The sequence below is a fragment of the Puntigrus tetrazona genome, chromosome 16, assembly GCF_018831695.1.
Source record: "Puntigrus tetrazona isolate hp1 chromosome 16, ASM1883169v1, whole genome shotgun sequence".
Classification (NCBI taxonomy): Eukaryota; Metazoa; Chordata; class Actinopteri; order Cypriniformes; family Cyprinidae; genus Puntigrus; species Puntigrus tetrazona.
This window is the reverse complement of record NC_056714.1, coordinates 26,592,160-26,618,659: the sequence shown is the minus strand read 5'-3', so window position 1 is coordinate 26,618,659 and position 26,500 is coordinate 26,592,160. Positions and strand designations below refer to the sequence as shown.

General features: G+C 37.5%; 1 protein-coding gene across 2 annotated transcripts in view; it reads right to left on the bottom strand.

Annotated features, from left to right (window-relative positions):
* Window positions 1-26,500, bottom strand: part of LOC122360976 (mannosyl-oligosaccharide 1,2-alpha-mannosidase IA-like) — a 289,954-nt gene that overhangs the window by 60,247 nt on the left and 203,207 nt on the right. For both annotated transcript variants that reach the window (XM_043261853.1, XM_043261855.1), the window contains exons 2-3: window positions 25,700-25,796; window positions 2,078-2,193 (exon numbers count right to left, since the gene is read on the bottom strand). In XM_043261853.1, the coding sequence (XP_043117788.1) occupies window positions 2,078-2,193; window positions 25,700-25,796 (213 nt within the window). The remainder of the gene's footprint in view (window positions 1-2,077; window positions 2,194-25,699; window positions 25,797-26,500) is intronic.

Here is a 26,500-nt window from a genome sequence, read left to right as displayed (position 1 = left end):
TAGCCATTATAGGGTCAATTATGGGAATGAAGATTAAATTAAATATTTATATTGTATTTGTTTTAGGTCTGTTTTGGGCTGTGGAAGAAAGACGCTTACTTTCACAGATACTCAGAAAAGACCAATCAGAAGGCACGGCATTCAAAACAGCACTGGTGCCTTTAATGAACTGCCAAAAAAGCTTCAGGAAAGATCCGAGCAGTTCGCCGCCTTGCATCAGAATGCAATAAGAGCGATGACAGGTTTAACAAGCCATTTTACACTGTCACGAATCTCAATATCAAGAGTGAGGAAATTCAAACTTCTAGTCATCGACGGCTGAACTAGATCAGCCTCTCTGACACACAGTGAGCGCCTCTCATTTCTATTTTTAGAATGTTGCAGACTATTCCTGCTTTATTTTAACCCCTCATTGAAAATAGAATCATTCAATTTACAAATATTATGAATTGATTGATGTGGATTTTATAAATTATTTTATAATCACTAGTAAGCTTGATTTAACAACCACATAGCAACGCCTTAGCAACCATTCAGAATACCTAAACAAACAACTTAGCAACACCCTAGCAACCATTCAGAACCTCCAAGTAACCACGTACTACCACAACATCCTATTATCCTAGCAACCATTCAGTGCCTCTAAGCAAGCAGCCTAGCAACATATGTGTACACTAGTAACACCTTAGCAACCTTTCAGAACATGTAAGCACACCTTGCCAACAACCTACCAACTACACACAGCATTGTAGCATCCTAAAAACACTCTAGCAACCATTCAGTGCACATTAGCAACAGTCTAGCAATTACCACAATATCTTAGTATTCTCAAAACAACCTTGCAACCATTCAGAACACACAGCAACTCCCCACAACATCCTAGCAACCATTGAGAACACCCAAGCAACAGCCTAGCAACTACCCATGACATCCTGCATCCTAGGAACACCCTAGTAACCATTCAGAACATATAAGCAAGAGTCTACCAAATACTCACTACATCTTTGTAACCTAGCAAGCATTAAGAACACATAAGCAATGGCATAGCAGCATCCTAGTATCCTAGAAACAGCTAAGCAATCATTCAGAACACCCAAGCAACAGTCTAGCAACTGCCTACAACATCATTGGATCCTAGCAACCACCAAGAACAATGAGCAATGGCACTGCAACTAACCACAACATCTTAGTAATGTCCTAGCAACTGTTCAGAAGACCTAAGCAACAGCCTTGCTTCTACCCACAGCATCCCTGTATCCTAGCAACATCCTAGCAACCATTCAGAACACCCAAGCGACAACCTAGCAACTATCCACAACATCCCTGTATCCTAGCAACACCACAGTAACCACTCAGTAACCACTAGAGCCTACCGCATACTACATTTTGGTAACCTAGCAAGCACGCATAAGAACACATAAGCAATAGCATAACAACTCCCCACAACATCCTAGCAACCATTTAGAACACCCAAAGCAACAGCCTAGCAACTACCCACCGTATCCTAGCAATCATTCCAAACACCTACGCAACAAACCACATCATCCTTGTATACTAAAATGCCCTAGCAACTATTCAGAACACCTAAGCAACAGCCTAGTCACTACCTAAAACACCTAGTAACCATTCACTTATTTTAATCAACCACTTAACAACATCCCAGCAACTAAAGACAACATCCTGACATCATGAGAGCAACTTTTGAAAAGGCTCTAGCTGTGATCGAATTTAATTGAATCTTTACATTGCAATTCTCAGTTTGCCCTCAGAGCTGTTTCTTATATCACAGGACGACTCTTTAAAGACGCTTATTCATTAAGTCCCGAACATGCTCTGAAAGATCTAGTCCGGTCGACGCAAAGCCACAACGGAGGCCTTTCATCCACTCACGAGTGTTTGATCTGGACCAAATCTGTCTCAATTCCCTGGACTGGACGTTGGTTAAAAGAAACAATTGATTCCAGCACAGCTTCAGATCAATAGAGGGCTCTTACACAAGTGCTTCAGACAGCATGAGATTCACGGCTAATTCAGAGCCGCTAATCCACAGAGAAACAACCCAAGCATGTTTGCTCACCGAGTTCAGGTCCAGGTTGTTTTGGACCCATTCCTTGGCTTCCTCATACTCCTCCGTCAGACCCATGATGTACAGCGTGTCCAGGGAATCCACGATTGAAGCGCCTCTGAGTCCACCTGCAAACACAACGCACAGCACATCTTTACGCATTTCGAGAAATATACAGCACTTTTCAACCGGTTCTCATTGTACAACAGCAGATTTCACATTGGATGGGTAATAAAATATTGGGTCTGGAGCCTCATTGAGAAGCTTCTAAATTTGAGACTGAATGAAAATGAAGATTCCAAAGCGAAGTTTATTAAGAGCTAGAATGAAAAGTCTATATCTTTAATGCTTTTTGAGTTACAGTCATGCAAACTTGGGAAAAAGAATATTCATAGCACGCATTCAGTACTGTTCAATGCAGCTGTTTCGACAGAAGGAAACAAGATGTATCTCTAGTTTCAACATTATTTGTTCTTCAGCCATTCGTCTTTAAAACCACTGAACGTGTGTACAGTTGAATGATTTACCCCTGCTGCAATATAGAGATCCCAATATCTATAGAACCTAACTATATAGGGCCTTAAAAACGAAATGAAAAATCAAATAATTAAAATAAAGCAAAAAAGTTTAAGATAGTTGATTGAGTTACAGGCATGCAAACTTTCAAAAAAAACTTGAAAAGCGCTTTTTCCCCATGTTTGACTGGTCACCATTGGCACATAATACAACAAATATCGCTAAACCAACAGATTTAGCAAACAAACCTGTGTAAAAATAACATTGTGATGATGCATCTTTCTTTAGTCCTCCTGCAATTTGGCTCTGACTCAGAGGTAAAAATTTCCATTTTGACCCCCTTCACAAAAAACGGTTTTCTCAGTAAACAATCATCCGTGACATTTAATATTTTGGCTTTCGTCGCTAAACACGTTTATCGCTCTTCAGGAAAAAAAATGACCCACTCTGAATTCTGCTCGATTCCACACACAGTGCCCCGCAACTTTACATCTTCACTCGGCTCGAGGCGTTAAAGCGACCCTCCGTCGTAGCAGAAACGAGACGAAAGCAGCGTCCCTTACTCCCTCGTCTCACACGACGGGCTCCACGACTCCAGAGAATCAGCTGCATTTCATTTGAAGTTATTAAATTCACTTCACATCCTTAATGAAAAATATTCAGAGGCTTTCATTTAATTCACTCGACCTTAAATGAGATCGCTCGGGCTTCACCCCCTTTAATGTAGAAAATACGTGCAAAAACAAGCTCTTGATTGCTTCAGGAAAGCGCAGGAGCGTGTTACACGTACAGTAGATACGCGAAGCTGACAAACAATGAAACATTTCATCGGTCCGATCGGAGCAAATGAGGCAATAAAAAAAAAATAACATGCGTCTTACGCTCGTCGAATCCCCGCCGCTGCGCATTTAATGAGCGTTTCAATTAGGAGCTTAAGAAGTGTGAAAAAGAAATGAAAAACCAACACCCACAGGCCACAGCCTTTCCCATGACCTCCCTAGAAACACAGCGAGAGGATTTGAAGAAACCGGGGTGCGAGAGAGACGCGGCGTAAAGCGAGCCCTGGGCGTCGTGTGCCAGAGTGATAATGTGATGCAACTTTGAGCAATGCTGCGTATTACACGCTGCTATCAAGCGATGCGCCGCGAAAGCACATCTAAAAGTGTGGGAATAACTGCAAACAACAAATAAAAGACGAACACCGGCGAACGCCGCGTTTCAGACGCGTATGAAAAACATCCCTGCCGGCGTAAATAACAATAAGCGCATGAACCTCAGAGCCTGATCGTATCACAGACCATCAATAAACCGTCGAATTGTTTAAGCTAGACGAGTGATGACGTAACTTTTATTTATCGAATGCAAAAAGTATTCTGTACCGTTACGGTTCAACGACAGATAGTTTGAATATTCGAGTATTTAGAAGATGTCTTACATACTTTTCTGGACCATGATAGTGTTCGTTACTTGGCGGTCTCAGTCGCAAGCCTTCCGCTTTTCAATTAAAATATCTTAAATTGAAGCTTTTACGGGTTTGGAACGACACGGGGGTGACAAATCAATATTGGGGTGGAGCGACCCTTAAATTGCGTGAAAACTGGGCTCTGTTTATCGAAACTCATCTCCAGTATGCATGAAAAGCCTCTAGCCTCTAGTATTCATTTCAGCTGGAAACTGGTATGCCGTTTCAGCATGTAAACAGAGATTTCCAACGATTGGCGTCAATGCACAGCCAGAGCCCGAGAACACAATCTGCTCTTCAATCTCTCAGCACTACATCAATCTTCTTTATCAGTTCTAATCACGTCGGACGTCCCGGGAGCCGCTCGTCGTTCCTCATTTCCCTTCTCTTTCTAATCAAGCTTCACGCCCCTCAGAGAGCGCGGCCCGGCTTGACCTCTGACCCCCGGCCTAATCCCGATCCGGGCCGGCTAATGAGGTCAGCGGCAGCGCTGTGATCTCCGACAGCGATCACGGATGCTGTTTCCGGCTCTTCTCTCGTTAGTAAGTGGCTCTGGAGACGCACATTTGTCACTCGAGGTTTAATCTGAGACACAGATAGCGGGAGAGCTGACTGTCACGAGCGATCAGCTCTTCCAATCTCCACATCGCCGGCTCAACGCCTGACTTCAGACGGATCTCTGAAGTCTTAACCCTTCGGTCGAAGCACATCACGAGTAGAGCTGAGTGTCTTTCATCTAATCTGGTGTTGTTACTCTTCATCAAAACTACTATAAACTATTACAAACCTACTGGTTTTGCTTATTTAAATAGACAAAAGCGTATAAACAAATAAATCAAAAATGAAATTATGGAAAAAAAAAAAAAACAAATAGTTAAATAAATAAATAAGAACCATATCAAATTATTTATTTTGCGTTTTTTTTTTTATGAATTGCATGTGTTAATGCCTTAATTTTGAAAGCACTAATATATATATATATATATATATATATATATATATATATATATATATATATTTTTTTTTTATTCATATATATATATATATTATTTTTTTTTTTATTTATTTATTTATTTTTTTACTTTTTTATGAATCACATGTGTTAATGTCTTAATTTTGAAAGCACTAATATATATATATATTTTTTTTTATTATTATTTATTTATTTTTTTTACTTTTTTTATGAATCACATGTGTTAATGTCTTAATTTTGAAAGCACTAATATATATATATATATATATATATATATATATATATATATATATATATATCTTTCTCTTTTTTTTCTTTTTTTGATGAATTGCATGTGTTAATGCCTTAATTTTGACGGCACTAATATATATAAACCATTTTTGTATTATCATTTATGTATTTTTTCCTCCTTAATTTTGGAGTGAAATATGACCTGCACCCCCTGCATAAGATGCTTGGATTACATTTACAAGATACATACATTTATTTCCCCCATTAACGATGAATCATACCTCTTTTAAGTCATTTATACGCAAACAAACAGTAGACTGACTAACTAGCATCTGACAGGCTTCAGCAGTTCAATCAGTTATAAAGACAGCTTACGCAGACAGGTTTCTTGACACCATTCAACTCAACCGCTTTTTACAACCTGACTATTCGGTTCGTTCATTTTTGTAACAACTGAGCTTAAATAAAAGCCATCGGTTATCAAAAGCGCACACAAATACACAAAAGATCTCCTCGGGCGCTCCACACATCAACTAAACGGATCACAGTCGCTCACGTATGCCGTCACCGAAGAGCTGAGGAACGAGAGCGCTCCTGATTTAGCGTCGCTCGGCTCCGTGAGCGCTATTTGTGATTTAATGACAAATTGCATTCGAGGACAGAGGAGCGAGAAAATGATCTTTAATGCAGCGCGCTGCAGATCCCGGAGGCTCAAGCGTGGCAAATTCCTATTGAAAACACAGGCAAAGCAGCGCTGATTGATAGACTGCAGCAGATCAATCCATCACCGGAGCGGCCGGGCCCCGAAACGACGACGAGGCCCCGAACCCGCTGACACTCAGTCACTCTCTACACCAGAGAAACAGAACTACTCGCGTCAAAGATGCATGCTCATCTCTCATGTTTAATTCGATTTTCTGAGAAAATTTCTCACTTTTTTTAGATGAATTTATCAGAGACATAAACACATTGAACACCAGGACTTGCAATATGATGCACTATTGTTTTCTTAATATTTTGAGTTTGATTTTATCTTCATTAAGACGTTTTTTCCCCTTTTAATTAATTTCTTTTATTTTAAATCTATTTCCTTAAGTTTCAGTTTACTTGGTTTAATTAGTTTAGCTCTTCCACTTTTAATTTTTAAATTTTTTAAACAATATTTTTTATAGCATTAGTTTTAGTTCATGCGTTGCATACACTGTAATAAATAACCGAATGCATAAAATCCTTACAATTTATGTTAAAAACCGGCATCTGTGCTTGCTGGAATTCTACAGGAAAAAATACGGTAGCAACGTTTTAGGTATTACAGTTGTGAATTAAATTTACAGTTAAATACCGTAATTTCATGAATTGATACAACGTTAATATACCGACCTATTCGTGCACTGAAATCTGTTTTGCACCTTTGAAACACGCTGATATCCACCAAAAGCAGGAGAGAAAGTCACATGACGAACCAAAGCCAATCGCAAGCAGCTTTTAAATATTAATATATATGTATAGAAGGTGCACAGTGTCATTCACACAAACACTAAACACAATCATGTAATCTGAAGTATGCAATTTGTCGACATTAGTAACACACAACCTCCAAAAACACAGCTGATAAGAAAAAAAAAAAACAAAAACATTTATTTAAAAGAAAAAACTGACTTCAATTTGAAATGCAACATCAATTTACAGCGTCTTTTTCACTTCCAAAAACTGTATTTCAATTAAAAATAGTCTATTACAGTTTTCAACTAAATATATTATGGGAACTTACCGTTTACCATTTTAAAGGTTTTTACTGTAGCACTTTTTTTTTTTTTATTGTTACCGCTAAAATTAATATTTGAAAAAAATATAGTGTATGTTTCGGCCAGGAAAAAAAAAAGAGATTTAGTTTGTTTCTTTCTTTCTTTCTTTCTTTCTTTCTTTCTTTCTTTCTCTAAATTAATATGTTAATTCATAAAAAGAATATTTAATTTAGTTTATAAAATGTGCTAAAATTCTATTTATAATAGTCATTTAAAAATCATATTTTATCAAATGTAATATTTTTATTTTAGTTTTAATCATTTCAGTACTTTCATTTTTTAATTGTTTCTCTTTATTTAAGTTGGCTTTTTTTAATTTCTATTTTACAAGTTCTCTTCAATATTTTCTTTGATTTCAGCTTTATTGCAAAAAAAAGTATCTAAATGCTAAAAATACTAAATGCTAAGTATTTCACGAATGTGTTATATACGGTCTTTTTTATTTATAGATTGAATACGTTTATAAACGGTAAAGCATCTGAAGCGAATTTATTCCCCCCATGCTCTACATCTTAGGCCAGATTCGAGGCTTTATCGTTGGCTTTATTCGCTTTCAGGTTTATAGAATAGGAGGTTGTCTGATGGCTTTCTCCCCAGAACCACAGGACTCATAACCTCGTCTCCATCCGATCATCACGGTCGAGAGAAACACCTAACCAAACCACGCAAACACGCATGCAATTAGAGCCTAATGATGTAATTATGACAAAAACCCAGAGATCAAGACACACGAAATGCATGCAGTGCATTATGGGGAAGAGAGGAGATCTGCTGCTTAGCGATGCCACTGATTAACCCTGACTGAGGCCTTGACGATCACACACACACACACACACACTCACACACACACACACACACACACACACACACACACACACACACACACACACACACACACACACACAGATCAACACAATCGCAGCCACTTAAAGCTGAAGATCCAGAAATAAAGAGATAAATGTTCACTGTTGTACAAACTTAACTGGTTTGATTCATTAAATAGTAGTATCCATGTGAAATAGCATCTGCTTTCATCTGTGAAGTGATGATGACTTCATTTAAATACATTAAAGCTAGACAAAAACATAATAATAATGACAAAACACAAAAAATGACTAAACTACAAAAAGTTAAAATAACTAAACTAATAATAATAACAACAAAAACAAAAGTAGTTATATTTAAATGAATTAAAGCTAAACAAAAATATTATTATTATCATTATTACTATTATACGATCCTTTGAATTGTTTTCACCGTGAACAGGTTTAAATGCACTTTAAAATGCATTAAAACTATTTAAATCAAATGAATGGAGTCGGGTTTATTATAGCTGCTATCTTAATATCTTCATGCAGCACAGTTTGTGTGGCGATGCTCGTAATCAAGCAGCCGAGGATCGAGTTAAACGCGCTTACAGTAAATATCCAACTTCATGTAAAGAGCCGGCTGATAATCTAGCCGCATTTAGTGATAAATTACATCAAGGATCCGACGGATCTGCAGCTTTCCCATCGTTACTCAGACAGGGCTCAGTCATTCACTCTTTAAAAGCTTCTCATTTTCCCTTTTCAGCTAAAAAGACCAGGTAATAGAAATTAGTCGACTAAATGCATTGCGCTCTGAATGCTGCTCTTCTGCCATATATGAAACGCAGATGCATGTTAAAATGGAAATGTGCACAATAGACCTCTTGATTGGTGGACTCTCGAGTTAATTAGCGCTTGATGTAAAACCACCTTGAAGATTCGCCTTTAATTTCACCGCGCGCTAAGAGAGATCAGTAAAACTGAGAAAACGGCCGCAGGAACGTATTTACGGTCTGAAACATCATTACATCCATTCGTCACTCCGTAATTTCAGGGCTAATACGCTTATTTTTAATTTACCGTTTAATTACACGTCCGCCTTTTCTCCTTTTTCCGAGAAGGCTGTTATTATTACCAGCTCTGCTCTGTCCAGATGCGCCTGCAAACCCCGCAGGCAAGAAAACAAGCTCATTTCATGCCTCTTTTTACCTTTTCTCTACACCTGCCCCGCCCAGTCCAGTCGGCAGCCAATCAGGGGCTTCGGACTCATTTTCAGAGAGCAGATCCGATTGGCCCGAGAGCAAAATGGCTCAAATGACTGGAAATCGTGACAAACAATGGAGCGTGGAAACGACTGCTGAACATTTACGGGAAACTGCAAACATATGACAGAATTATAAAGAGTCTTAAAGGGACAGTTTGCTCAAAAAAAATAAAAACCATCAATCATATCAAACCTTTCGGACTTTTTTCTTCTTCTGTGGATTTGAACAACATCGGAGCCCACTGATTTTCCCCACATTTTAAAGTGCCCCTATTATGGGGTATCATATTTGATCATATTTTGGCTCACACTGGTGAACATGCACGCGAGGTCAAAAACACTTTATCATTTATTTTGACCTTATTTGCTCAACGGCTCCCAAACGATTCATTCAACGATGGACCCCTCCAGTGATCGGCCGATTTCTTTTAAAGCTTGCGAGCTTTTCGTTTTCTGAATTGTCATTTTCATTCATAACCGAGAAGAAAAGATCAACAAGTGGGGAGCAACATGGTAACGTTTCACTTTGACGTCAACGTGAAACGGCTTGAGATTGGTTTTAAAATCGACTCGTTTCAGTGATTCAGACTCGACTCTTTCTCCTGCCAGAGAATAACTTTCAGATTTCAAACTTTGCAGGATGTTTTCATTCACTTCAGCTGCGTTACACACCCCATGAAAGCTATTTTTCATAACTCCATAATGGTGCACAAAAACGAATAAACAAGCGAACAGAGAGACGAATGGATGAACGAACGAATGAAAGAACAAACTAATTGTTATCAACAAGTTTTTAAAAGACATGGCAGTGAATAATTTGACAACATTTTCTTCTTTTTTGATATATTAGGTAATGCATTAAACTCATTTTCAATTGATTCTAACTCATTTTAAGATTCAAAATCATTATGTTACATCAACATCAATACACGTTTTAAATAAATGTTTGCATCGTTAAACCTCACGGATATTCCTTCATTTGTTGCTTTCTTTCAAATATTTCAAAATACACACTACATGATGTAATCAATTCATATTTTCTCGCGATGGCCTGTTAATCATGCATAAAATCACTTTTAATAACCTTACGCAAATCACTTCGCCAATATTAAGTTGACGTCCTCAGGTAAGCAAACACGAGCTTTATGAATATCCTGTTCATTTTCTGTCCATTCAAATCATCATGCGATTAAATAGATTATTGAAACTATTTTTGCATTTAATATTGATATGTATTATTTATGAACTATTATACACACACACACACACACATGCAATATTTTTCCATATGCTCTTATAGAAACACTTTCCTAAATTACAATGCAAGGAAATTAATCAGTTTAAGTAGCTCCTGCACAAAACCAGAGGAACGGTGATTGAGCTAAAACGTCTCTCATGGTCATCAAGAGGCTTAAGGGCTTCTGGGTAAAATGCCCGACAGTGATTAGTAAGCGCAGTAGATAAGACGGCCATGACTACCAGACGACGTCAGGATGAAGACATCAGCGGACCCAAATACCCCACAGTCCCTCGTTTTCCTGTTGACTTCTGACTTCTTTCCATCCAAGTCGTCACTGGAACCAATTCTCCAATCTCCTCTAATCCTCCTGCTCCGGCATACGTTCGTGGCCAGTTTTTCATTATCTTGCTTGTAATTCCCGAGGGATTCCCTGCCGAACTGCTTACTTATTTAATCCTGCTGTTTTTATCCACATGCTAAAAGTAAACACAGCGTTTTCTCTGAATCGACGAGAGCTGCGGACTTATTTAAAGCAACTTTCTGATGGATAACCACATTAAAATTGGAGTCAAGAAATATTAGGAAGTCATCTCTGAGACGGGAAACTAAATTTGTTCTACATTTGATCTCGCTGCTGCAATTACTAAAGTATGCAATAAATTCAGATGTAAATGGTGTGATTTTGGACGAACTTAAAGCGCAGCAACAGTCAGCAGGTTTTACAGACAGACCAATCTCTGTGTAAAAACAGCTTAATTATATCAAAAGTGTGTTAAAAACCTGAATCTAAAAGGATATTGAAATACATTTCATACTTCCTTAATAACAGGCATACAAACTTTAGGGGCGAAAAAAACTTGAAAACTGTTTTTTCCACAATTTTTGGAATATATGCATATATAGATACATATTTTTTTTTCTCTCTTTCTAAACTTATATTTACACCCTCTATGTAAGATCTCAATAATGTGATTTTGGATCGAATCAATAGAATGGGTATAGAATACAACAATTTGGACCTGGAGCCATATTGAGATCGTCATATCTCCGGGACAAAAACATATTCAGCCATAAAACTGGAAAAGTCTGCTGAAAGCTGAATCGAACAGGATATTAAAATATATTAAAAACATTCTTGAGTAACAGGCATTCAAACTTTGGGGGAAAATAACGTAAAAAGTGATTTATCCCATTTTTTGGATAAATTGCGATAAATGTTGATAAAGTCAACCAATTTTGATAACGGACCTATCAATCGCTGTGTAAAAATATCAGTGATTCTGCCATTTTTCTAAACCCATACTCCATTCTATACTAAATTGAAACATTGTGATTTTGGAAAAAAGTCCATAAAATAGGTACAATACGACAATTTGGACGAGGAGCCACATTGAGATCCCCATATCTCTGGGATTAGACCAATCAAGTACCAGAATCTGAAAGGATATTAAAATATATTCAACAAACTGTTTTTTCCCCCTAGTTGTGAATAGTCACTATAGTCACTTAATGCAGAAAGGATTGCTAAATTCAACAGATTTTACTAATAGACCTATTTCTGTGTAAAAATAACATCACCTTTCTGAAGTCATTTCTCCCACCTGCAATTTAGCTCTAAATATCAGTTGAAAACTGTCCTTCTCACCCCTCTCTACAAAACAGTGTATTACTCAGTAAATATTCATCCGTGACATTTTATATTTTGACTTCCATCGCTATTTACGTTTGCCTTTCTCCGAAAAACGATGAACAAAAATCAAACATTTCGGATGTTTCTGAAATGTGGTCGATTTGACCCGGAATGGCACCGAGGCGAAAATGTAAACATTTACCCAAATACTCGTCTCGTGTCGATCGTATATTCATACTGTTTGGACCTCAGCTGTCTGTGGCCGCAGTGTTGACGTAAAACCTGGGAAACCTGCAGTCACCTGCTCTCAGCCACATCTGCCTCCTGACACCCACTTTACATGCAATCAGGGGCCGGTACCACAGGGGCCCCGCTCCGAGCACACAATCACAGCTGCTGCCTGGGATCCACCTGCCTACTCCAATACATATCATGAGCCCCGAGCCCCGGCGCGAGGATGTCAGTCAACTAGAGGAAGAAACGGTCAGTTGTATTTAGTCGAGTTCTATCAAGTACTTCTGCGAAACTACAGCGTGTGTGGGTTCCTCGCTATAAGGCATACCTTCGTCGTAAGTCACTTTGGATAAAAGCGCCTGCCAAATGCGAAAGTAAATGCACTTTAAGTGTAAAGTCTGTGAGATGTAATAAAAACTCCCGCCGAATGCATCTAGGGCTGCTAAATAAGTATGTATATGTATATGGCAGACGGCCAAACCACATACACCGAACAGATGGTGAACCTGAGCTAAAAACAGCCCGAGGCTATAAGAAAGCTCATGCTATCTGTATGTAAGATGGAAAATGTATGTACAGAACAATACTGTCTCAAACTAATGATGAGAATTAGGGTGAAGGACAACCTGTTTGACCGGACAATAAAGATGGCAAATCCATCATCTATCTGTCAACTCTACTTTCTATCCATCCATCTATTTATCCACACATTCACCCATGCATCCACCATCTATCTACCCATCTCTCCATCCACCCATCTATATATCCTCCACCCCTCCACCCCCCCCATCCATTATCTCTCCACCCACCTATCCAACAAACCACCCCACCAATCAATCCATCCAATCAATTATCCATCTATTCATCAACCCATCGATTATACTCTCATCATCTATCAACCCAGCATCTATCTACCCATCTTTCCTTCAATCCACCCATCCACCATCTATTTATCCACCCACCCACTCACTCACCCATCCATCAATCCATCTATACATCAGTTCATCCACCCATCAATTTATACATTCATTATATATCCATGCACCAACCCATCTATCTATTCAACATCTATTTTTTATCCCATCAATTTATCCATCCACCCACCAATCTATCCAACCACCCAACCATTAACCATTTTATCTATCCATAATCTATCTATCCACTCACCCACCCATCCAACATCCATTTATCAATCCATCTATCCATCCATCCACCCACTCAACCATTCATCCATCATTCATCCAAAGAGCCATTCATTTATCCATCCACCATCAATCCACTCAAATCAATCCATCAAAATCCATTAATCAAGCTATCTATCCAACCTCCCATTAATCTATATCAAACACACACACCACACCCTATCCATCCACCCATCTATATATTATCTAACCATCCATCCATCCATCCACCCACCAATTGATCCATCCCTCATGTATCCATCTGTTCATCCACCCATCCATTCATTTATCCATCCATATACTACCTATCCATCCAACATCTATTTTTCAAGTTATCTATCCATCCTCCCATTCATCTATATAACACACACACACACACACACACACCTATCTATCCACCCATCTATATATTATCTATCCATTCATTCATCCATCCATCCATCCACCCACGAATGGATCCATCCATCATCTATCCATTTATTCATCCACCCATCCATTCATTTATCAACCTATCTATCCATTCTCCCATTCATCTATATATCAAACACACCCACCCACCCACCCACTCGTCTATCTATCTATCCATCCACCCATCTATTCGACATCCATCCATCCATCCATCTATATACAGCATACATACATCTTTTTTCTTTTGAAATTCATTTTAATTCCACTTCTCACATTCCGCAAGCCGTTTGCTTCCTCGATTCAAATTCACTGACCTGCAGAGATCGGTCCTCCCACAGCATTCAGATCTTTTCCGGCTCTTTCCGCCACCCTCAGCAGAACACGAGGTATCACGGGACACGACAGGGGAGTTAAAGCAGAGCTTGCTATAAAACGCCTTCAATAAAGCACAGTTCTTTGCTGATAAAGAGCTGGACGATGGGAGTCTGAGATACACGAGCAATGATGTGCTGATGTATTAATGCCTCCAAATCAGCCCTCACCGTCCCATGTGTGCATCTGTCATCAGAAAACATTTCGCCTCAGCTTTATTGACTTTCTTTAACCGGTCCCTTTGCGCCTTGATGGTTTAAAGCTAAAGTCCTTCCTGACAGGGAAGAAAAGTCATTAAAAATATTTTATAGATCTATCGACATAGCCTTCCTGAAATGTCCTACATCTATGGTCAATAATGCACTGGGTCAAAAAACAGGTGAAACTAATCAATAACTTAAATTCCACTCGATGCCCATTGCCCTATTGATGCTGGTCTTTGGCCCCGTCCTCAAAAAAAAAAGCAATGCTGCACAGACTTGCAATGTGTAAAAGTCTGCTGTGAAGGACTAAACCTACTCAATCAAAAAACACAACACACAAAAACAAATCATTACAAAGTCTCAAGTGGACTGCAAGCTTAACAGATACACATGAGTAAAGGTCACTAGGCCACAGTCCACATAATACGCTTCATTCAGGACAGAGCCACACTCTCAGACCTGAGGTGCCATTCCTGTTATGCAACATTTTGAACCAATTAACTGCAAAAAATGCTTCAATTGCAATACAATTACCAGGATGCAACTTAAAAGGACAGAAACAGAATGAACGTAATTATTGCATACAAAATGAATCAAAAACATTATTTAAACACCGATTGCATGCGATGCACCAATTTCATTATAAAATTAAAATTATAACTAAAATAAACTAAAACCGTTAAAAGCATTTCGAAATTGAGATAAAGCTGGAATAAAGTGTTATTTAATTTCACACATTAAATTAAAAATGTTAACTTACATTTACTTCAGTGACTTTGCTTTAATGATATTAAACAAAAATAAAAAGAATTCAGAATGCAGTTCATTAAAAAAGAGCTTAATGCGACTGGATTTGTCATTTGTGAAGACCTAAACAAATAAAAATAAAATATTATAAATAAAAATAATAAAAAAAAAAATGATTTCACAGATTATAATTCAGTAATTCAGAGTCTTCTTTGTGCACTTATGAGTCTCTCGCAATTCAGATTTTTTTGTTTTGTAGTTGTTTTAAAAAGTGTGACAAACCGTAGGATATAACCTTACAACTGTGAGAAAAGAAACTGTAAAATAATGATAAAAAATAAAATAAAATCCTGTGGCAGAAACAACAATAAAAGATAAACACTATAATAGCATATAAATAATACTAGAGCAAGGCGGCGACCTATAACTGAGTCTCCAGGGAAGAGAGCTGGACCGGTGGAGGGTTCAGGAAATGAGGTGTGATTAAAGGACACAAGTGTGATAAGAATGGAGAGCACATGCTTGGAAAAGAGCGCTGTCGGCCGAACCACAGTCAATCCCATTAATGCCTACAGAACATCTACAGTTACAGGAAACAGGCGTGAGATTGGAGCGGGCTGTTCCTGCGACCGGTAAAGTGATGTTCCTGTCACACCAGCATGTTTCACGACAGACCGCATGCATTTGATGTCTGCTGTGTGTTTTAATGTACAGAGTACGTTACTGACCTACATCTTACAGCTGGGAACTTAATAAGGAGCTGCGTTTAATCTGGTATTGTGGGTCATCCGTGACAGAATGCGACTGGTGAAGAATGCACTAAAACGGCTGAACTTACACGCTCGTGTTTTTCTACATGTAACGTGACGGAAAAACTAGAGCAGACGCAATGCGCCGAGCCCCCGACACAAGATAAAGCGCAACACATACAGTCTGATGTAGACTTTTTTTTATCTGCTCGGCGTGTTCGGAAAGCCGAAATTGCATTTGCGACATATTCACTTCAGGAAAAGACTAAGAACGTGCATTATAAAATCTCCCAAACTCTGAATTTTTAAAAGGAATTAAAAAAGGCGCTATGCATTTCAGCTGAAATCAATTTAACAGTAACTTCAACGTATGCACAAAAAAACATTTCATGCACGCATGAATTAATTCTGTTTTTAACTGAATGCAAATACATTTAAGGAAGCCAGCAGATGGGAAGAGTATTAGTGAACAACAGCTTAAAACTGCATGTCCTATGCATGACTTATTATATTTTTATGGTGCTGTTTTGGCTTTTTCTGGGCTTGACGGCATAAATCTGCTTTCTTTGAAACACCAAAGAGCTGCCTAAAATAACCTCTCAACTCTCTTTGTGGTTCACGGATGGAAAAAAAGCAGTGTCAATGAGGACTGTTCATTTATCTGTCTCCTTAGGGCCAAGAAAAACACACTTAAAAAGACCATTTGACATGTAAAACAAATAATATTTCACCTTACGTTACACTCTTTCTCTCTGCTAGTGTTCTCAAATATTATTTATGGCATTTTCTTATCACATGCCTGAATGAAAAGCTTTTTAAATAAACGCAAACACATTTAAAAGGAGCTGCAGAAAGATTATCAGTGAATAAAAACAACTTAAAATTGCATGTCATACAATCACCCGCATCACTATCATTATATTTTTTGCTGACTTTTTTATGCTTAAAAGCATACATCGACATCCTCTTTCCTTGGAAAACAGAAGAGGATGAAAATAACCTCCAAACTCTCTTTGTGTTTCATAAAAGAAAAATAAAATACTGAAAGGTCAGATCAACATCAGGAGCGTAAATGAAGGCTTTAAATGAAGACACTTAAATGTTTTTAGTCCTATAATATTTCCACCCATTTGACAAAACTAATCAATTTATGCGCTCCAAAAATGGTTTATTCTTTATTTGAGCAATTTGGTAGCTGATTTTATTTAAATAATCATATTGTGCATTTATTTATTTGCATAAATATGACTATGGCTGTGAAGTTAGTTGTGTAAACCTAGTTATTGTGTATTTTAAAATGCGTTTATTGGTTTATTGGTGCTACTACAGAAATCTGATCGGTTCGTTTATGGATGCCTGACAAATGCGCATTTCAAGCCGTAGCTGTAAAATGTTACATGCAAATGAAAAGCGTCTCTTCCGGCTGCGTGTGTTTAGCCGTGAGACTTTCCGGAGTTCATTCCCACCGCTCGTCTCATCCGGCTGCCAGCAGAGGCCGAGATGTTGGAGGTTATTTGAAGGTCAGCTTTGATTGTTAGTTTGTCTCGGTTTTGGTGAAAAGCAAGAGAAGGAAAGCCAACGTTTCCATGGACACATGATGAATCGAGTTGGGCTTCATTAAAAATCCCACAATGCTCCTCTGCGTCGGCGCCTCCAGACCAGACACAGGGGGTGCAGGGGCGTTTTTGGAGAAGGTCCAGGGTCAGAGTCTTGTACATTCCAACCGGCATGCAGCGCATTCGTTGTTTCCGCCTGGAAGCGGTGAGCCGAGCGGTGATTTGTTCCATTTATAAAGCCTGAACAGACGCAGCATTCCCATTCCAGACTATTGTTTCTCACCGGGCTGGAGCCAGAGAAACGGGGATTGGCTCACAAATATGCGAGTAGCAATAAATAAACAGCAAGCAAAGTATTTTAGCAACGCTTTGGCCTAGGGACCCATTTTCACAGTTAACTACACTGTAAAAAAAAAAAAAAGAAAGCGAGGCAAGATCATTTTAAGGCAATCAGCTTTTTTGAGTTTTCTCAACTTAGAAAACTACAAAAAATAAGTTGAGAAAACTTAAAAATCTACTGAAGCGGGTTGCATTAAAATTTTAAGTTGCCTTAATTTTTTTTACAGTGTAGTTGCTTCTTAGCATGCATATTACTGGCATATTGTGCTTATAAAATATTTTTGACTTATTTTGTATGCCTATATTTTAAAACCTGTGCGATATTAGTGCTTTATCTGAGTGTTTTTTATTTGTAAAATTTTTTAGATATATTTTCATATTTTGAAATAATTTAAATAATTGAACGGAGAACGGATAATAACGGAGAACGGACTGGTACGCAAACCACGTCGAGTGATTCATTGAAGTCGAAGACATTGAGGTGTTTGCACCACAAAAGTGATTTTAGAAAGCACATTAAATGTAAGTGTCTACTTTTAAGGTTTCAAATACGTTCAAATTCTATGAAATTATGTTAAATTGCCATTCGGTCTAACATAATAGTTCTGTAAAAATCCAAACATGCTAATTCTGACTTAAAAATATAAAAGTCAGAATTATATAAAATATATAAAATAATAAGAAAGCATATCCAATTTGATTGTGTTTTAAGTAAATAAATCTTACTGACAAATGGGCAAAACCTAGGATAGTGCCAAATTAACTTTAATGATTATTTGTCTTTTAATGTGTCATAAATTGATTTATGCTTGACAAGATTGAAATACATTTAAGTGGGTAAATTTAGTAAATCAGGGAAAAATGTGTGATATTTATTTTCGGCTCAGAAAACCAAAAGCAAAATTGCAATTCACTTAAACGGAAAACATTTTACATTTTGGGGTGGAAAAACAACAACAATTTAAAGCAGTATTACATTTATTGTTTCTATAGTTAAACCCTTTTTGATCTTTGACTCAAACTGAATTTCTGGAGTTGATAACTCTCTGAATACTCTTCAAAATACCTGCTCAGAGTGATATTTTTACATATTTGATTCAGCTACTTTGAGCAGTGGAATTATTTAAAATATAGGATATAAAATTACTGTATATAAGAAGAGTTTATTTGTACAAGTAAAATGTAAAAGGAGTGCTTTATACTTTTACAGGAGTAACATTTTTTCTCTCTTTCTCGAGAACTTGATTGGTCCACCACTGGTGATAAACAACTTTCACAAAAGCAAAGATTTAGGATGGTTCCCTAGGCAAGGAGCTCAACCGCCTCTAGCTATTTTCTCCAGCTCCCCCTTCGTTTTCTAACAAGAGCGCTTTAAACGCATCTGAATCAGCAGTATGCAAATCCTAACTCACAGCCAGAGAAACGTCTGAACAAACTGAATTACATTAGCACATTTAGTGCGCCTTCACAGCGACTGGAGCACATGGGCTTTGACAGCGCTGTCATTGATTAGGTGTTACAAACAAGTTTGTTAGGAATGCATGGATTTAACTGAGAGCGCATCTGCAGGTTTATCCTGTGACTCTTCACCGATAGACTACAGGTCCGATGCAATCAATGTACTTGATCACAGGAGTGGAGACAAACATTAAGCTGCTACTACCACGTAATGATTTTTCAGTGCTGTTTATTAAGGGGGCATCGATATTACTATTGCTCATATTCAGGGTCAGCGATGAGATCAATTCTCAACACTCACTCAACACTTGCATGCAAAAAAACTACCAAGCAGACTCGCAGCACCCTAGCAAACCACATAAACGACACCCTAGCAACCACACTGCAATGCCCTGGAAACCACATACACAACACCCTAGCAATGACATAGCAACATCATGGAAATTATATACATTAACAACCCCCTAGTAATCACATAGCAACGCCCAGGCAACCACATAAACAACACCCTCTCATTCACATAACGCCTTGGAAACTACCGACAGCACCCTAGTAACCACATAGCAACACCATGGAAGCCAAATAAACGTCACCCTAGCAACCACACAGCAACACTGTGGAAACTATATAAACATCAACCAAGCAACCACATACACCACTACATAAACAACACTGTTGTATTCAGATAGCAACACCCTGGAAATCAACCTTAGCAACCACATAGCAATGCCCTGGCAACCACATTAACACCACCCTTGTTATCACATTGAAATGCCCTGGAATACACTAAGAAAACCTAGTGATGCTTTGGCAACCACCCACAACACCTTAGCAACCACATAGAAACAATATGACAACAACACAACACCTTAGCAACCACACAGTAACACCCAATCTTTATCTAACAATAATATCAACTGCACTGCAACACCCTAGCGATGACTCACAACACCCTAGCAACAACACTGGCTAACTGCCTAACAACCACCAAGGTTATAACTCTTCATTTTACTGTAATCGCAGGTTTAAAGGTTTGCTGGCATAAAAAATTAGGTATTCAAAGTAATAAAAAAGTTTTGGTTTTTATCTAATGATGTTATTTTTAATCTTTATTACAGTTTCTTCAGAACATGTAAAAATCCTGTTACTTCACTTCATCTTTTGAATGTTTTATGTACAAATAAACAGAGTTTGAATTCATCAATAATTTATTACCACAAATGCTGGTGGGTTTAAATTTGAATTTGTTCTGTTTTGCGTATTTTGTTGCAAATACTCCATTCAAACTTTAAATTCTGGATTCTGGTTTGACGCCCCACTCATGTCTATTTGCATACTAAAGAGGGATTGTTTTTTCTTTTATTGCATCTATAGTTCATCAACATCTACAGTTAGCAGTACAGCAGCAGAACCAAAGCCAAGACACGATTCTTCAGGAAATGCAGATCTAGTGTTAAAATGAATCACGGAGACCTCTGCGATTTCTCTACAAGTCTTGCGTGTGACATCCTGGAGCGCTGCTCTCTGGTTCCTCGTCTCTCTATTACAGCTGTGCTAGTGTATCCTGTGACCCCGCTGACCTCTGGCTCTGCCTGTAATGAACAGTAATGGCCTGCAGCCTCGAGCAGCAGCAGCGAAGGAACCACGAGAGCTGTTAAATGAGAGTGAGAGAGAGTAATGTGCAATAGATGGAAACCAACTGATAGCGCAAATAAAGAGGCATGGGTGCACGGAAATGAAAAAGCCAACAATACACAGGAAGTGAAGAAAAAAAACAACAGGATGGGAAAAAAGGGAGAGACATGATGATATGCATGCGCTATAGAGTCTATGTTTGTTTTTCGCTGCTTGCTATGCATTTTAGTCATTTTAGTTTGTCATATATGATCTTTTACAGGTTTCCAGGGTGTTGCTATGTTTTTATGCTGTCATTTATGGTTGTTGGCGTTTAACTGGTTGCCACGGTGTTCCTATGCATTTTAGTCTGTTATAGATGGTTGCTAGTGTTTTACTGGTTGCCAGGGTGTTCCTATGCATTTTAGTCTGTCATATATGGTTGATAGTCTTTTGCTGGTTGTCAAGGTGTTGCTATGCATTGTAGTCAGTGTTTAGTCCGTCATACATGGTTCTAATTTTTTACTGGTTATTAGGGTGTTGCGATGTGCTTTAGTCTGTCATGCTGTTACTAGTCTTCTACAGGTCGTCAGGGTGTTGCTATGGGTTTTTGCCTGTTTTAGTCTGCCATAGATGGTCGCTAGTGTTTTACTGGTTGTCAAGGTGTTGCTATGCATTTAATCTGTTTAGCCTGTCACGTGGTTAGTAGTTTTTTACTGGTTGCCAGGGTGTTGCTATGGGCTTTTGCCTGTTTTAGTCTGCCATAGATGGTTGCTAGTGTTTTACTGGTTGACAAGGTGTTGCTATGCATTTAGTCGGTTTAGTTTGTCATGTGCTCCCAGTCTTTTACAGGTTGCCAAGGTGTTGCTATGTGTTTTAGTCTGTTTTTAATCTGTCATATATAGTTGCTTGTGTTTATTTATTTATTTTTTGCTATGCATTTTAGTCTGTCGTAGATGGTTTCTAGTGTTTTGCTGGTTGGCAGGGTGTGGGGTTGCTATGCAGTTATTTTTGATATAATGTCATTTAACTGAAAATAGTACATATATATATTTAAATTTGTATTACACATATAAACTACCAGAAAATTAGCCACGCTGTAACTTAGTGTCCAGCTTGATTTATTCATTTTAATATTCTCCTCTAAAGTAGCTCTCCTCTCTCCGGCCCACTTTTGGCAAAAAGTGTTTAATTATGTTTATTTGCATGACTGCAAAATAGGGCCGGAATGAGGTTGAAATCAAAACCGCATGCACTACATTTTACTCTTTAAGGAAACAAAAATGGTTCTTCAATGGCATCACTGTGAAAACTCCTTTTTGCAATGTTTACTTTCAAGAGTGAACTGTACTACTTTGAATTATGAGTTGCTTGGCAAGCTAGGGTTGCAAACGAGCTTTCCCAACCACTGGCTTTAACACACACACACAGCTCTGAGATCCACACGGCAGAGACAGACAGTCGATATCTCCCCACTGTGCTTCAATATTCCAGCATTGCTTCTCTGAACGCCCGCTGAGCAAACACCCGCTAGAAGCAGCGTCACGCAGCACAAACCATCCAAACAACAGAGAGCAATCAAGACAACGCGAACCCATGCACACGCAACGAACAGCTCTTCTCTAAATGGCAGATGCATTCAATTCGGGCAGAATTAAAACCACAAAGTACGCCCTGCCTCGGGGAAAACGAGCCCTGTCCGAACTGAGCCAGAAGCGAACGTGCGAAACAAGAGAAACATTCATTAAACAGTTTGATCTTTCCATCAAGCGGTCTACAACTCGCACGGGATGGAGGCGTTCTGATCATTAATCAAGTCAATGAATTAGCTTTCATCGCATCGTGCCGCAGCCGTTCAATGCCATTGTTTCTGTGTCGCTGAGTGATGGTGAGCAGACGCCTGCTAAAAGCGCCTGACAGTCACATCCATCCAGCTTCATCACAGACCCCGACAGGCCTTTGATGCCTTCAACATGTAATATTCATTGGATCACATGTCAAAAAGGAAACTCTCAGCCTCAATTAAATGCCAGTAGCTGGACCTGTAATGACATCCTGACAGATTTCTTCATTTACGGCGGCCCTACAGATGTATACGCTATTTTATAACTTACTCAGGTACACTTATTTCAAAAGCTAATTTCCACCAGCAGTTCAACTTTTACATATATGCTCTCCGGCTCACCAAGGCTGCATTTTTTTGATTAAAAATACAGTAAAATTGTGAAATTTTATTTAAATTTAAAATAGCTATTTTCTATTTAAATATATATCAAAGTGTAATTTATTCCTGCGATCAAAGCTACATTTTCAGCATCATTGCTCCAGTTTTCACATGATCCTTGAGAAATCATTCTAATATGCTATATGTATTTAATGTTGCCAAATTGAATTGTTAAATTCAGTAAAAATAAGTAACTAAATGAAGGTAATGCAGAATAAAAAAAATAATAATAATAAAAAAAAAAAAAAAAAAAAAATATATATATATATATATATATATATATATATATATATATATATATATATATTATTAATTATTATTATTATTATTATTAAAAAAATATTTAAAAAAGATGGCTTATTCAAAAAAATATATATATATATATATATATATATATATATATATGTATAATTAATATAAATATAATTTTATTTTTATTTTTTATAAGCCACAGCCAAATTCCACTTTTCAACATAACTTACACTTTTTTTGCTTCTTTTTTGGTCCCTTAACAACAACTAAATAAAAACTCGCTGAAAAGTGTCCCATTCCAAATGAGAATTATTGGGTGTGGATACTTTCTGAATTATTCATTTCCTGTTTTCTTCACAATAACGAAAAAGAAAACGTCCCTAATGATCAGCTTCAGAACAGGTACTGAATACAAAGGGAGCCAAAGGAAAAAAAAAAGGACAAGCATTAAAGGGAATATGAGATATGAGCATACGAAAACAAGGAGGTACGGTAACAACCCAGCGACTTTCAGTGTATCAGCGTGATTTCCACAAGATGCAATCGTGTCTATTTACTCATGAGATTGAACTGAAGGACACGGCGTTCAATTTCATACTCGGCTTCACAGGGACACGTAAAGATCAAGGATCTTGTAGGAGGCGGGAAACCTGCGCGCCGCAACAAACGCACAAACCCGCTGGCTTATCGGATTAGCGGTTTCACAAAGTAGGGCGTCTTTTTCCCAAGCTTGAAGGAATCTGTCGCTAAAACGACTCATTCAATGCATCGGATCATCCGATCGCTGGGACAGATAGGTTCCCGAGGCTAATTGGGTTGCTCTGATAAAAAAACAGCAATTAAGTGATAAAGTACTGGAGTTTGACCCCCGTATCTGTGAGATGTCCCTTTTAAACCGTCCGAAAAATATTCAATTTCTGTGTGTTTTCTTTTCCGCCTGGCCCTGATTGGTCGCTTTAGATGATGTCGCCTCCTGTCTGAGGACGCTTCTTGGTCAAAGCGAGACTGCAGAGCGCGAAGAAAACCACTGGCTTGATTTGATGTCAGATGAGTGGACCGTACCGACCTCATTCCCACGCTGACCTTTCGTATTGTCTATAAACGCTTTCAAATCCCTGTTCCTCGTTTCTTATTGTAAAGCAACGTTCTAAAATGTCAAGTGTGCTGATATTTCTACAGGACAGGCTGCGTCATTAGGTCTCTGACTGGAGCCGGTCCGGAGAGTTATAGAGTTTCACGTTCCAACAGAACAGAGAAAACAGGCCAAATCACATTGGGTTCGTCTAAGATGAGGTCTTTCTGAATGTCTGTTGGATTAGAATTAAGGTGTGGAATCCATACACTGCATTTCATTTGTCTCTATAAATTACACATATATATATGTATATGTATATACTATATACATAGAATAGATTTTTAAAATATATTTTATTTTATATATATATATATATATATATATATATATATATATATATATATATATATATATATATTTTTTTTTATAATATATATATATATATATTTTGTTATATATATATATATATATATATATATATATATATATATATATATATATATATATATATATATATATATATATATATATATATATATATATATATATATATTTTTTATTATATTTTATATATTTATATATTTTTACATATATATTTTATACATTTAATTTAATTGTGGATTTAATTATGTGAAAGCGATTTATTAAGACCAAATTATAACTGTTAACTGACTTATTCATTGCAATTAATTGACCAATTTATTAAAACGTTTTGAATAAGATACGATTATTATGAATAAAATATACATTTAATCGGCACAGTGACAAAAACCTGCAGTTAATATCTTAAAATGAAACGTACAAAACATAATAATTACATTGTTGATTACAACTAATTAAAAAGATTAACTAATTTATGTATTGTTATGCCCATACATTATGAATAAATGTAAATATACATTTAATGCACACAGTAAGGATGCATTGATCAAATTAATTATATTTTTTTACATTCGTTTTTTAACATTACAGTTGACAGAAAAACATCACTAATCAAGTAATTTATTAGAACTAAATTAGAATGAACTGATTCAATAATTTTGACTAATATATTAAAATGGATTTATTGTTAAGCATAGAAATCCTCTGCTGGGTTAATGACACTCTCTTGTGTTTTTTAATTCAACGCGTGTGCCAATTCTTTCTGAATTCTTCCTTAATAGGCAGCAACTTTCAAAGAGAGCATTCTAGAAGGCCTCTACATAGTCAGCACACACATAGTGTACACTAGCTTTCTCCTCAGATAGCTGCATAAAGAGAGCCGGAGAAAGCGTGAAAACCGATAAACTCACCGAACATATTCCCGATGTGTCCGTTCCTGGTCAGAGGTCGAAGTTCATTCTTTCCCCAGGCGTAACGTTTGTAGTTGTCCCAGGCGAACTTCATCATCTGCAAGCATAAGAAATACCCCCTTTAATGATATGTTTAGCGTGCATATATACTCTAACTAAACACGATATTAGGATGCGATTATATCAAAAGCGCATTTGTTCTCTGATCAAAAAACGAAGACGGATCTGAAAAATGTGGGCTTTTACGCATTAGACGACGATACCTCCGGCGGAGCGAGGCATGGATAAAGCGCGGGAGAAATATGAGGATGTTATGAATGACACAACAAAGAATTTAATCATGTTTCACGAGCTCTGTGTATTTCTGCTGGAAGCCACACGCTGTCATAATTAGTTGTGGGGTAAGACGGGCCGGCCCGCGGGATCACATTCATCAAATAAACACAGGAATTCATCGACTGACACGCGACGTCAAAGAAGTGGACCGTTACCTGCATGCATAAATGCATAATCATTGCTTTCGTCACCATTAACCAGTTCGACAGAGTCGTTCTGCAGTCTTCTCCTCAAAACGTGAGCGATTTACTTATTAACTAATTTATAACTAATTTATATTTACAAAATAAAACATTTATTGTTATGCATATGCAATATGAATTATGAACATTTAACCTTTTAACCATTTAACGCATTCAGTAAGGATGCATTGATCAAAAGTGACATTTTTAATGTTCCAAAAGTTAAATGCTGTTCTTTCAAAAGGTGAAAATAATTTTAATCCAGAAAAAAAAAAAAATATAA